Source organism: Chiloscyllium punctatum, chromosome 32 (assembly GCF_047496795.1).
Source record: "Chiloscyllium punctatum isolate Juve2018m chromosome 32, sChiPun1.3, whole genome shotgun sequence".
NCBI lineage: Eukaryota > Metazoa > Chordata > Chondrichthyes > Orectolobiformes > Hemiscylliidae > Chiloscyllium > Chiloscyllium punctatum.
In genome coordinates, this window is record NC_092770.1 from 47705366 (window position 1) to 47720783 (window position 15418).

At 40.0% G+C, this 15418-nt stretch overlaps 1 protein-coding gene across 5 annotated transcripts in view; it reads right to left on the reverse strand.

Annotated features, from left to right (window-relative positions):
- The window catches only part of LOC140458142 (ELKS/Rab6-interacting/CAST family member 1-like), a 917474-nt gene that overhangs the window by 619264 nt on the left and 282792 nt on the right, over positions 1-15418 (reverse strand). For all 5 annotated transcript variants that reach the window (XM_072552282.1, XM_072552281.1, XM_072552285.1 and 2 more), the window contains one exon: positions 6383-6518. In XM_072552282.1, coding sequence (XP_072408383.1) covers positions 6383-6518 — 136 coding nt within the window. The remainder of the gene's footprint in view (positions 1-6382; positions 6519-15418) is intronic.

The window sequence follows — 15418 nt, forward strand, 5'->3', positions numbered from 1 at the left end:
AAGTTGTGGAAGCTAGTACAACTGCAATATTTAAAAGGCATCTGAATGGGTATACGAACAGGAAGGATTTGAAGGGATATGGGCCGTGTGCAGGCAGGTGGGACTAGATTGTGTTGGGATATCTTGCTGGCATGGAGTTGGGCCGAAGGGTCTCTTTCTGCACTGTACATCTCTAAGACTCTGTTTAAGGACACATTTCCAAAGATATGAGATACATTCCAAACAGTGAGAACACTTCATGGCACAGACCCACAATCCATGGTTAACTAGAGAACGAATGGAAACGGTAAGCATATAATTGTACAAAGTTAAGCTACGGGTCAATAAATTGGACAAAATATTTTAAAAGTGAGGGATTAAAACAATAAGGAGAGAAAAGCTGGAGAACAAAAGAACTTCAGCTAGAAATAGAAAAACAGATTCTAAGAGTTTCTTTAAATATTTTAATTGTTAACTAAGTGAACGTTGTCATACAGTCCAAAGAATTTATAATGGAAAATAAGGAGATGGCAGATAAATTGAACAGGAATTTTCCATCAGGATTCATTAAAATTCACCCTGGAAACAGCTATAAATTAGGAAATGAAAAGAGGGAGAAACTCAGGAAAATTACAAATCAGAGAAGTGGTAATGAGTTAATAATCGGAGCTACAGGTTGAAAACTGCTTGACAGAAACCCTAAAGTCTTAAAATAGTGCTGATTGAGACAGTTGTGTTGGTTTCAATTTTCCAAACTCTCTAGACTTGGAGAAAGACACATTAAGTTGGAATATAGCAAATGTAATTCCTTTATTCAAAAGGAAGGCGACAGAAAGCAGGACACAGCAGGAAAATTTGCTTTACACTCACGATAGAGAAATTAATAAAAGTTACTATTAAAGCAGTTATGGCATGGCACTGAGATAAGTTCAAGGTAATCAAGTAGAATCAAATAATCTTGTAAAAGAGAAATGATCTTTAGCCAACGTATTGGAGTTCTTTGCAGAAGTAACAAGCGCTGCAGATAAAGGGGAAATCAGTGAATACACTGTAATTAGGTTTCCAGAAGGCATTTGAAAAAGTGCTACATCAAAAGATTATTGCAGAAAATAAAAACTCATAGGTTAGAGGTAATTGACATGGAGAGAAGACTGGTCAGTGAATAGAGACAGAGATCAATGGGTCTTTTTCAGGTTAACAAGATGGAACAAGTGGTGTGCCACAGTGACTGTTATTGGGATCTCAACATTTTACAATTCATATAAATGACTTGAAATAAAGGGAAAATGGTATGGCTGCCAATTTACTGATGACACAAGGACAGTTAGGAAATTAAGTTAATATGAAAACATAAGGAGACTACAAAGGTAAAGGAATTTGACAAAGATCTGACAAAATGAATATGTGGGAAAATGTGAAAGTGCCCATTTTGGTAGGAAGAATACAAAATAAGCATATTATCTAAATGAGGAGACTGCAGAGGGACCTGTGTGTCCGAATGCATAAACTGCAGCCAGTTAGAATTCACGTACAGTAAAGTAATTAAGAAAGCCAATTGAATATGATTATTTGTTGAGAGGGTAATTGAGTACAGAAGTAGAGATGTTATGCTTAAGTTATACAGGGTTCTAATAAGACCATCTCTGGAATACTGTGTTGGTATTAGTCACCTTTTTTTAAGGCTGAATTTAAAATAATTAGAAATAGTTCAGAGTAGGTTTACTATACTAATACTTGGAAGACAAAATATTCAACAGGCTCGAGTTAGAGTTATAGAGATGTGCAGCACGGAAACAGAATGTTCGGTCCAATTTGTCCAGGTCAACCAGATATCGTAAATTAATCGAGTCCCATTTGCCAACACTTGGTTCACATCCCTCCAAACCTTCCTATTCATATACCCATCCAGATGTCTTTTAAATCTTGTATTTGTACAAGCCTCCACTAATCTCTCTGGCAGGTCTTTCTATACACGCATCACCCTCTGTGTGACAAAGTTGCCCGTCAGGTTTAAGTTGAGAGGGGAAAGATTTACAAGGGACCTATATCCTCTAGTTTTAGACTCCCTTACCCTGGGGAAAGGTTATTCACTCCATCTAAGCCCCTCATGATTTTACAAGCCTCTATTAAGGTCACCCCTCAACCTGCGATGCTCAAGAAAAAAGCCCCAGCCTATTTTGCCTCTCCCTATAACTTAAATCCTCCAACCCTGGCAACATCTTTGAAAATCTTTTCTGAACCCTTTCAAGTTCAACAATATATTTCCTATACCAAGGAGACCAGAATGAATGCAATATTCCAAAAGTGGCCTTATCAATAACCTGTACAGCCTCAACATGACCTCTCAACTCTGATACTCAATGTACTGACCAATAAAGGCAAGCATATCAAATGCCTTCTTCACTACCCTACAGTTGTGTTTTAGATATTGTGTATCTTGACACAGTTCGTCATCCTACTTATATTTCTACACAAACACTTACGTCATGCAATGTACCACAGAAGTTTAGAAATTGAGATGTCTTACCAACAACATTTATTTTATACAAGTAGCTGAATAGCAATCAAACTCCATGAACGTAAGTAATAGTCATTTAACAGCAATTAGAATCTGTGGTCTTAAAAAAATCAAGCAACATAATGTACTGTGCATCACATGCCATAATATTCTTTTCCTTATAAAATAACCAGTCCAGAACAGGTAATAGCTGTGTACATAATTTGGTTCCCAAGAAACAGGAGCCATCAAAATGTACTTCAATATTATCCACTTTCCCAAATAGGCTGACTACTTTCCACTTGGGTGAATGTCTCTCACAACATGCTCACAGTTACACAGAATCCTCACATGCATCACAATATGAGAAAGCATCTAGTGCTTGCATCATAAATATTCTTGAACGTTTTTAAAAAAACCTTTAAAGAATTTAACTTACATTTATATACCACCATTAATATGATAAAATACTCCAAGGAGTTTAAAACAATATTAAGGCAGACAGCCAAAAGCTGAGTTGAAGAGATTGGTTTTAAAGGAACATCTATAGGGAAGAAAGTGAGGATCAGAGGTGGAAGTTTTGAGAAAGATTTTTTCCAGCTTCAGGTCGAAGCAGCCAAAGACATGAGAACTAATGGCAGAACAATTAAAAACTCATGAATGCTCAAAACACAAGAATTAAATAAGCGCAATTATCCAAGGGCTGAGAAGATGAGAGATTACAGAAATAGAGAGGCAATAGGCCACGGAAGAATTTTGAAGAATAAGAATAGTAAAAATTAAGGCAGTGCTCCACCAGGAATGTCACAGAAATTGGTGCAAGTTAAGACATGGGTAGAAGTTCATGGAAGAGTTTAATAAAATAGCTTGGATTGCATAAGAATAATCAAATCTTGAGAGGTGATGGCACAAACAAGAATTTAATCATATAAAAAAGGAGACAGACTTGTATCCTTTGGAAATAGAAGAATCAGAGGTGACTTGATTGAAACATAGCTTCAGAGGGATCTTGATCGTTTGGATGTGGAGAAATTATTTCTTTTTATGGAAGGATCAAAACTAGGGGAGACTGTTTAAAAAATCAGTGATTAAAACTGAAAATAAAGGTAAACATGAAATGAAGTTATTTGTTTCCCTCACAGAGGGTTTGAGAGTCCTCTTCCTAAAAAGGTGGTGGAAGCAGAGTCTTCAAATTATTTTTAAGGCTGAGGTAGATAGATTCTTTTAAAGCAAGAGGATAGAACATTCTCAAGGGTATGTGAGAATGTGGATTTGTAGCAATAATCAAATCAGTCATGATCAGTTATGAATGGCAAAATAAGCATGAGGGGCTGAATGCCCTCCTCCTACTCCTTGTTTACGTGTACACAAATTCTCTTGACTTCTCCATTTTCACTAAATTATCAATCTACTTATTAAACATTGAGTAGTGAATGAACAAAGATGCCCTCCAATTAATGTTGGAAAGAAGGAAGAATTTTTCTTCAGTTTCTTTGACAAACTCCATTTCCTTGCGACTGACTCCATCAACTATCTAACCAAACCAGGTGCTTCACAAACTTGTTCACATAATTGATCCAGCTATGGGATTCTCCTACAGATCTGAACCATCACCGAGACTGCCTATTTCCAACTCCATAACTATCCTGTCTCAGTTCACTTACTGCTGAAACCCTCATTCATGTCATTTTTTACATTAGAACTTAGCTATTCCAATGAACTCCTGGCCAGTCTTCAATATTGTATCCGCCATAAACCTGAGGTCATCCAAAGCTCTATTATTCATGTCTTTATTCTCATCAAATCTCATTCCTGTGCTTGCTGATCTACATTGGTTCCTGGTTCACCCATATGTCAATTTAAAAATTCTCATCCTTGATTGAAAGTCCATCCATGGCTTTATCCCTCCCGACTGCTGCAATCTTATCCAGCTCCAGAACCCTCCAGCTATCCATCCTCATCTGATTATAATCTTTTCAAAATAAGGCTTCATAAAAATGGCATGTGTCTGGTTAATCCATTAGTAGTTTTAGGTTGCTGTGTGTTGTGATAGATAAGAACTAAGTTGCTTCAGCACGTCCACTGCAGTATAAATACACTTTCAACAAAGCTCAGTTAGCTTGAAGAATGATGTCAACAGTGCAGATTCATCCATTTCCCCTCATATGAGACATGGTAACCTTCAGGTTAAACTCACCACTAATTGTCACTCTCCAATGAGAGAGCAGCCCTATGGTCCTCTAGTACTATAGCAACTTTGCATTTACTCTTAAATGTTAACTACTGCCAAAATTAACTGTTCCTTCAGATTTGTAGTTATTGGAAGTTTGAAAAATATTGAATTTGAATACTTTCCAAAATGTTTGATCCCATCCATCTCTTTTGTTCTCTTTTAATTCACTTTCTTTTCACTCCCTTCTCTTCCTGTTTCTGATTTGACATTCAATTCACCTGCTCTACTTTAAACTTCTTTCTCACACAAAACAGAGAGACATGGATAGAATAACACTTTTTCCCAGGGTTTTTTTACAAGGTGATAAGGTAAAAGGTGTCAGGTAAAAGAGAGCAAGTTTAAAAGAGAGAGGGGGGCAAGTTTTTTTTTTAAAAAGAGAGGGTGGTAAATGCCTGAAATGCGCTGCCAGAGAAGTGGTAGAAGCAGATACAATAGTAATGTTTAAGAAGCATCTTGATATCTACATGAATAGGCAGAGAATAGATGGATACAAGCCACACAGAAACAAGAGGCTTTTAGTTTAGAGAGCTGTCATGTCTTGGTGCACACCTAGTGGGCCAATGGACCTGTTCCTGTGCTGTACTGTTCTTTGTGCTATTAATTCACAATTCTTCAAGATTAATCGGTTAAGTAGATGCTTACCCTGTTGCTTACCCTGTTCACTAAGGAAAACAGATGAACTGTTTCCATCTCTATGACATTATCTTCACAGAAATTAAGCAACTTGCCTTGCAGAAAATATAAAATTTTGAATGTTAGGACAACGTGCTTTTCAAAATCCTCTGCAGTAAAATTTGGTGCCTATATGTTTCTGAATTTCTGCAAAATTATTGCATTTTGAAAATAAATGAAATTAATCAACTGTGTTGTTTATATGGTTTTTGTAATAACTTATAATTTGCATTTATATAATTGTATTTGCAAAGAAAATCATCCCAAGGACTTCAGATCACATAAGACAGAGAAGGAATTAGCTGGGATGGTCATTTTGTGGAGGAAATTCCTCAGCGTAGGGCCCAGTCACAGGAAATAACAGTACCAAGACTAAGGTGAAAGAAGGCAGGGACACACTAGAGGACAGAGTCAGTGGACAATCGTGTTCTCAGGTGATAGGGACTGACAGGATTAATAGAAGTTGCAGAGTAGGAACATGAAAATCCATAGAAGAAAATCACACACATTAACAAAAATTGCTGAAACAATATGAAGACAAGTTTTGCATTCACTTGGCCACCTTAAGTATCACTGTAATATTGGTAAAAGAATATGGTCTTGGTCTTTAAACAGTTTTACATCTGCATTACACATTACATGGGAAGAGTCATGGTTTCAGTTCAACCTTTCTCTGAACACTACGGCAAAATTTTCAAAAAATTAACTTAGTACAAATTCAACACTAGCAGCAGAGTGCTCAGCGCCAACAGTGACATGTTCTTCCTATAAGCTGACAGAAATATATTTGTTTTAACAAATCCCAAACAATGGAATGTTCCACAATACTGAAGGGATATTTTCCCTCAGCCCAGTTGAGAGCCAGGGTAATTAATTTCTTGAAACGTGGCAGGTAAGAAGGTTCCATGCCACAGAAATAGTGATATGTCTGAAGCTGCTGCAGCAGCAGCACATAAAATCAGCTGAATCACAACTAAAACCAGAGTGACAGGACTTTGTACCTGGAGCTGATGGGAGTCATCAGCTAAATTATCCTCCCTTCGGCGTGCCTCCTCCAGTAACTGGGCATTTTTTTTCTTCTCCACTTGTTCTTTGTGCTTTAGGTTGGCCAACTTCTTACTTTGTTCCTTCATCTGTCTAAAACATAAATTTTAATAATAAGAAATGAGACGTTAGAACATCTGGACTGAACTCAGTACCAGCTGCAGAAGGATACTAGATTCCAAAGAATTCCAATGTAACAAAATTACACTTGCTATCACCTGGAAAGAGAGGAGCAGCAATTCAGAATTAGACCAAATGTCCAGATTACCTAAAGAAAGGATACAGCAATTCACTGATTCACCTATTCAACACAATAATACAATACAATACAGGAACAGACCCACAAAGCTTCTGCCGTTTCGTATTCCTTATTTAGACCTGCTGTGTGTTGCCCATGCATGGTATCTATCCCTCTGTTCACCTCGAATTCATGTGTGTATCAAGATAAACCTTAAACATTGTTAACGTGCCTGCTCCCACCACCTTCAGTGGTAGTGTTCCAGTCACCCACCAGCCTCCCTACATTTCTCTCCTAAATGCTCCCCCCTCACCTCAATTGAAACACACAGAATACTTGAGAATAGGGACAGTGAAATGCTACTAAAACCTGTTAATATCTCATTCCCATTTATGGGCAACTTAAAAAGAAAATCATCGCCACCAGAAGAACGACAAATTATTTTCATTAAAGACTCGAAGTATCCAATTCACCTTCTCCATAAACATTGCTCCTTTAGTGTTCTGAAAATCAATACAACTGCAATCAGCTGAAGCAAATACTCTTCATGCAGACTAACTGGAAATATTACAGAACTGGATGGCACAGGAGAAAATCATTTGGTTCACTATACCTGTGCCAGCTCTTTAAAGTGTTATCAGTTAGTCCAAGAGAAACCGATGGTCCTTTCTCATCACCCCTATGTTTGCTGATCTACATCGGAGAGAATTTTAAACTTGTGAACCATTGTCGTCAAGCTACTTTATGGCCTAGTTACCCTATTTCCAAAACGAACTTAAATTTTTTATTCCTTCATGGTGTCCCTGCCTGGGACATTTATTGCCCATTCTCAGTTGCCTTAAGGTGCTGCTGAGCTGCTGTAGGTACACCCACTACGCCATTGGAGGGAGTTCCAGAATTTTGACCCAGCAACACTGAAGGAACTATGATAAATTTCCAACTCAAGATGAGGAGTGGCTTAGAGAAGATATTATGATGGCATGTTTCTGCAGCCAATGATTTTTGAGATGATGGCAGTTGTGGGTTTGAAAGCTGCTGACTAGGCAGTCCTGGGAAAAGCACGCAATGCATCTTGTAGATGGGACACATCACTGAAAGGAGTATTGTTTCGTGTGCAGTATTCCATCAAATACTTGAATTGTGCTTTGTAAATGTCAGACAGGTCTTCAGGAGTCAGGAAGTGCATTGCCCACCTCAAATGTCCCAGTTTCTGACCTGGTCTTGTAACCACCGTATTCATTTTACCAGTTCGGTTCAATTTCTCACTAATAGCGACTCCTAAGATGTTGGTAGTGGCAGATTCAGTGATGGTAATGACATTGAATATGAAGGGGCAATGGATTCTCTCTTGTTGGAGATGGTCATTTCCTGGTATTTTGTGTAGCAGGAATGTAATTTTCTCAGAGTCAGCCCAAGCCTGAAAGTTGTTGAGAGTGTGGTACTGGAAAAGCACAGCAGATCATCCCCCAATTCTCAATGAGTTCAGTTTTGCCAGGGCTCTTTGATACCACACTTGATCAAACACTGCTTTGAACATCAAGGGCAGTTACTCTTATTTCCCATCTAGAGCTTAGCTCTTTATGCCATGTTTAGACCAATGTTATAATGAAATCAAGAACCAGATGGACCTTCCTGATGAAGGGCTTATGCCCAAAACTGTCGATTCTTCTGCTCGTCAGATGCTGCTTTTGAAGGTTATTGGGCTTATTGACAGCATGGCAAACAAATGAGGTCTTAGACTTCATTGAGTACAAGAGTAGGAAAGGTAAACTCAACTTATATGAGGTTCTGACAAAGCCTCAATCTGTGAACTAGGTCCAGCCCTGGTTACTACACTTTAGGACTTGGTGAAGACTGGGGTTGCTCTCCGTAGACTAAGAGACAGATTTAAAAAGGTGCACAAGATTGTGAGATATTTAAATAAGTCGGACAGTGAAGACCTGTTCTCATTTGCTAATAGGACAAAGTCTCGGGACACAGGTTTAGAACTTGGGAACAAAGATGTAGATGGAATGTGAGGAAGAACTTTGTTACACCTTGAATAATAAGGACCTGGAAACAGCTGCACAAAGGATTGTGGATGCCGATATAAAACATAGAATATAGAACATTACAGCCGAATACAGCCCCTTTCAGCCCTCAGTGTTGCACCGCCCTGTGAAACCAATCTGAAGCCAATCTAACCTATATTATTCCATTCTCATTCATATGTCTATCCAATGACCACTTAAATGCCCTAAAAGATAGTGAGACTACAACTGTTGCAGGCAGTGCATTCTATGCCCCTACTACTGAGTAAGGAAACTACCTCTGACACCTGCCCTATATCTATCACCCCTCAATTTGAAGCTATTGCCCCTCATGCTAGCCATCACCATCCTAGGAAAAAGACTCTCACTGTCCACCCGATCTAACCCTCTGATTATCTTATACACTCAATTAAGTCACCTCTCAATGTTCTTCTCTCTAAGTCCCTTTCCTCATAAGACCTTTCCTCCATACCAGGCAACATGCTAATAAATCGCCTCTGAACCTTTTCTCAAGCTTCCACATTCTTCCCACAATGCAATGACCAGAACTGTAAGCAATACCCCAAGTGCGGCCCAGAGTTTTGTACAGCTGCAGCATGACCTCGTGGTTCTGAAACTCAATCCCTCTACTAATAAAAGCTCACACACCATATGCATTCTTAACAGCCCATTCAACCCAGGTGGCAAATTTGAGGGATCTATGTACACGGACACAGAGATCTCTCTGTTCATCTACACGATCAAGAATCTTACCATTCACCCAATACTCTACACATTCCTGTTACTCCTTCCAAAGTGACTCACTTCACACATTTCTGCATTAAACTCCATTTGCCACTTCTCAGCCCAGTTCTACAGCTTATCTATGTCCCTCTGTAACTTACAACATCCTTCAGCAACATCCACAACTGCACTGACCTTAATATCATCCACAAATTTAGTAAGCCTCCTTCTACACCCTCATCTAGGTAGTTTATAAAAATATAATTAATGATTTCAAAAGTAACTTGAATGCACGAGGGAAACAAATATGCAGGAGTATAGAGCCAAAGCAGTGAAGTGGAACTGATTAGTTTGCTCAGTAGGAAACCAACATGAACTCAGTGGGCCAAACAGCCGACCTCTGCACCATAAATGACTCGAGAAATTGCATAACTAATTTCTTACTTTACACACAATTCAAGCAAGAAACCAACAGTGCTTCAAGAGTACTGAGAGTCCAACAGTCATAGTAGGTAGCTTTTTAAACGTTTGCATAGTACATTTTTTAAAAATTTATTTCAAGAACTAACATATTCACGCAGAAGATGGTATGATAAGGCTTATCATCTGCCAGTCATAGAGTCATAGAGATGTACAGCATAGAAACAGACCCCTAGGTTCAACCCGTCCATGCCGACCAGATATCCCAACCCAATCTAGTCCCACCTGCCAGTACCCGGCCTATATCCTTCTAAATCCTTCCTATTCATATACCCATCCAAATGCCTTTTAAATGTTTCAATTGTACCAGCCTCCACCACATCCTCTGGCAGCTCATTCCATACACATACCACCCTCTGCGTGAAAAAGTTGCCTCTTAGGTCTCTTTTATATCTTTCCCCTCTCACCATAAACCTATGCCCTCTAGTTCTGGACTCCCCAACCCCAGGGAAAAGACTTTGCCCATTTACCCTATCCATGCCCCTCATAATTTTGTAAAACCTCTAAGGTTACCCCTCAGCCTCCGACGCTCCAGGGAAAACAGCCCCGGCCTGTTCAGCCTCTCCCTGTAGCTCAAATCCTCCAACCCTGGCAACATCCTTGTGAAACTTGAAAGGGTTCAGAAAAGATTTACAACATCTTTCTGATAGGAAGGAGACCAGAACTGCACACAATATTCCAACAGTGGCCTAACCAATGTCCTGTACAGCTCCAACATGACCTCCCAACTCCTGTACTCAATACTCTGACCAATAAAGGAAAGTATACCAAACGCCTTCTTCACTATCCTATCTACCTGCGACTCCACTTTCAAGGAGCTATGAAGCTGCACTCCAGGGTCTCTTTGTTCAGCAACATTCCCTAGGACCTTACCATTAAGTGTATAAGTCTTGCTAAGATTTGCTTTCCCAAAATGCAGCACCTCGCATTTATTGGAATTAAACGCCATCTGCCACTTCTCAGCCCATTGGCCCAACTGGTCCAGATCCTGTTGTAATCTGAGGTTACCCTCTTCGCTGTTCACTACACCTCCAATTTTGGTGTCATCTGCAAACTTAATAACTGTACCTCTTATGCTCGCATCCAAATCATTTATGTAAATGATAAAATATAGAGGGCCCAGCACTGATCGTTGTGGCATTCCACTCATCACAGGCCTCCAGTCTGAAAAACAACCCCCCACCTCCACCCTCTGTCTTCTATCTTTGAGCCAGTTCTGTCTCCAAATAAGTAGTTCTCCCTGTATTCCGTGAGATCTAACCTTGCTAATCAGTCTCCCATGGGGAACCTTGTCGAACGCCTTACTGAAATCCACACAGGTCACATCTACTGCTCTGCCCTCATCAACCTTTTTGTTACTTCTTCAAAAAAACTCAATCAAGTTTGTGAGACATGATTTCCCACGCACAAAGCCATGTTGACTATCCCAAATACATTTACATCCTGTCCCTCAGGATTCCCTCCAACAACTTGCCCACCACCAAGGTCAGGATCACCGGTCTATAGTCCCTGGCTTGTCTTTACTGCCCTTCTTAAAATAGTTGCACCACGTTTGCCAACCTCAAGTCTTCCGGCACCTCACCTGTGACTATCGATGATACAAATATCTCTGCAAGCGGCCCAACAATCACTTCTCTAGCTTCCCACAGAGTTCTCGGGTACACCTGATCAGGTCCTGGGGAGTTATCCACCTTTAACCATTTCAAGACATCCAGCATTTCCTCCTCTGTAATCTCGACATTTTGCAAGATGTCACCATCTATTTCCCTACAGTCTATATCTTCCATATCCCCAGTCGAGTCTGAGTACCACGCCAAATCCTGCCACTTTTCCCTTCTGGCTTGGTTACTTATAAGAAAAAAAGAAGAAAATACATTGGAGAGTATATGACCTGCTGTCTATTCTTCCTAATTGCCGACAAAAAGAATGACATCCTGGTTGCAGTAAACAATGCACTGGCATTCAGTGAAGCATTCAGCACAAGTCACCAGAATGAAGTAGCAAGGACATCCAGGAAGATAAAGTCATTTCTCAACTTTGCTAATGTGACAAGACCACTCCTTTAACAAGGTTATGTTGTCTTTGTTTTTTTCCCCAGAGAGATCGTAAAAGACACAGATTCCAAAAATTCAAAGTTGAATGGTTTTAGGGCCAGTTTCTTTATAGTTAACAGATACTGTCTCATGAAAAAGGCTTTCAAGTTTATGAAAAAAACACATGTAAAATGAAAGGGGAGTAGTCAGTTCTCCTTACTCAGCTTTTCTCTGGTTGCTTTGGATTTTAGCAGTAGTGTTGAAAAGCTGCTGGACCCAAAGAAACAGGTCCGTGCTGGTCCTCTTGAGAATGCGTATCAGGTATAAGAAGGCAGGGAAAGAGTGAAGTTCTGAGTTTTGTGAAACAAGAGGCTCAATTAAGCATGACTCAGACCAGATAAGAACTTACAGTTAACAATGGGGTGCTGGAGGCAAGGATAATGCGTTAACAAAGTGGAAAAGCCGTCATTATGTAGAGCCATTTAACAAGATGAGAGAGCATTCAGTATGTAATGTCAGTTTATAAGGTAAAAAGTATTCATTATGTGAAGCCAGTTAACAAGGTTAAGAACATTCATTGTGTAATAACAGATGGCTTAATTTTTACTGTTGATGCTTGTTGATTTGTAACGGACAACCAATTAATTAACCAATTGCCCTATCTGGATGCTCCTCCCTGTAAAATGACAATATAGTTCATTTAGAAACTGGTCTTCCAGAGAAGACTGAGAACTCATATCTGTGCACATTAGCAATCAATCATTTTGTCACCATCCAGGGTCTGCAATAAAGATGAAGGAGGTAAAACTATACATTGTCTCTAAGCGTTTTGCTTCGACTGAGAGTGGGAAATGGAACGACAATAATGGCGTAGTTGGCAGGATCCAAACCGATAGTTACGATCGGATGGTGTCAGTGGCCGCCCGGAACATTGGTGTCTTGAGACAGACGGGCCCACAAGGTAAGGTTTTAAATCTTGGTCTCTCTCGATATGCCTGTGTGCTGATCACTTGATCACTCTAGATTCTACGGATTCCTCGAACAGTAATTAGTTCAGTCGAGACACACACTTTCACAAGCATGCTGGCAGGCAAAGGTTTGAGTCCTCTGCGCTGCACTTGGCGGGGGGGGGGGGGGGGGAGTGTGGGGTGTAATTGAGGTTCAAGTCCTCTGCGCGGTATTAGGGTCAAAGTCCCCTGAGGGTGGTGAGGCAGGAGTCCTCTGAGCGGTACAGGGGTTCAAGGTCCCTGGGGTGGGCTTGGTTGAGGTTTGAATCCTCTGCGCGGTACTGGGGTTAGAGTCCCCGGTTGGGGTGGGGTGCGTGTGTGTTTGTAAATGAGGTTCAATTCCTCTGTACGGTACTGTGATTAGAGTCCCTCAACCAAACACACCCCAGGGTTCAAGTCCTCTGTGAGGTACGGGGGTTCGAGTACTGGGTGGGCTGATTTGAGGTTCAGATCCTCCGCACTGTGCTGAGGTCTGAATTTTCTATGTTTAAGTGAGCTTCGAGCTCTGTGTTTAATTAGGATTTGAGTTTTCTGTGTTCAAGTGGGGCTTGAGCACTCATGAGGAGTAAAGTGAAAAAGGGGTTAAACATCCCGAGTGATGAAATTTGAGGCTCTGAGAGTCTTTGTTCTGGGGAAGAGAGTGGCTTGGATTGCAGCGCCCTGTGGTCCACAGTGAGGACTTCCTCTTTTCATTAGTGTAACTTCAGTGAGAGGATGCAAAAAAAAAAATCGAGAAATGCTGAAATTAAGTTTGTACTAATACTTGGGTTAAAAAAGCAAAGTTTCAATGTAGATTGTGCCATGCTGAGAGTATTTGATGTTTAAACATTTTGGTTTGTTAAAATACTGGTTTAGAAAAACCGGTTAACTAATTTTTTTGCCTTGTTTGAATCAGGATCTCAATTCAATGTGTTTTGTGGGCTGTGTAGTAGGATTTTGTTTTGGCATTGAAATTGTACAACATATCTCCTTCTCAAAATTATCAAACTTGTAACCTTAAAACATGTTGATTGAGTGCCTCGAGCCCAATTTGTTTGAAATTCTACAATGCCTGCTTTAAAAAAACAGTTGGTCAGTGGTCATGCTTTAGCCAGATAAGAGTATTGTATTAAGATATCGTTGCTGCTGTGTTTTTAATGCAGAGTATTCACAAAAAGAATATATTTTGAGTTTGAAGTTTTGCTAAGATTCAAGAGAATTTCAGAACTTGAGGCTGAGCTGTTTAAATTCTGTTAATTATTGTTAAGACTTCATTGGTCCCTTCATATTGCAAACTCAAAGAAGGTTGATCGCTACCAAAGTTGCCCTGTTTTATTTGGGAAGCTTTATTTGGAGAAATGATTTTAAAATGTCCTGCATTTGCTTCCCATGAATATTTTAGATTTAAATCTGAACTGAAGTCGCCTCTTCAATTGCTAAAACACACAAACATTTTGTTGTTTTCTTGCTGTTCCAGACTTTTGAAATACTTTTCCTGACAGCTTTCACATAACCCAAGTATCAATTTGTTAAAAAAAAATTTTGAATAACCTGAATGGAGACATTTGAGGGTTTGATTTTAAACCATTGATTGTTGTTTATCATTGCCTGAATTGTTTAAGCAATACAATTTAGAAGTTTATGAACTGTATAAAACTTGATAATGTCATAAATAGTGAACAGAGTAAGAGAGGCATGACACACATCCACAGATTCTATCAACAAACACATCGACCTGGACCCAATAGACCGACCACTACAGCGGGCAGCTGGAACTGACAACCGGAAGTGGCAGAGACAAACCACTATAAATGCCGGAGGAAACATCATAGAAGCGCTTCACAGGAGGCTCTCAAGCACTGAGGATGTCACCTAGACAAGGGATGAAACGTCTGCAACACAAATTCCCAGCTCGGCGAACAGAACCACAACAATGAGCACCGGGCTACAAATCTTCTCACAAACTTTGAACAGAGTAAGAGACTTCAAGAATTCAAAGAATTAGGCAGACACAATTTAGTGTAGTTAAGTGTGTCACTGTCTTCATACTGATAACCTTGGCAAGGAAGGAATGAGACAGAAAGTGCAAAGATACTACCAGCAGCTAACATCTTCTCTACAGCTTCTCCATTCACAGGTAAAGCATGCCTTCGGACTACCGCTCACCACTCCACAAACTGATCCAACAGATCCAATCAGCTCCCCAGTCATGAGCGCGAAAGTGAAGAAATTAACAAGTGAAGAGGAGGTTGGTATGCTTTTTGTCAGTGCGTTCCTATGGATATTAAACCATGTGAGATTTACCTGGTCTTTCAATCATTTAAGGAATATGAAGGTACACTGATCAAGCTAACATCACAACAGCCAGTTGTCTTTCTTACATTTATCAGCATGGCAGGAGCGGAAGCAAAGAATGCTGCATTCACCTTGTCTGCGGCTGCTGTGCTGCATGCTCAGATGCACTGGCATCCTCTATCTGAAGCATCTCCAGAAGGATGGAAAT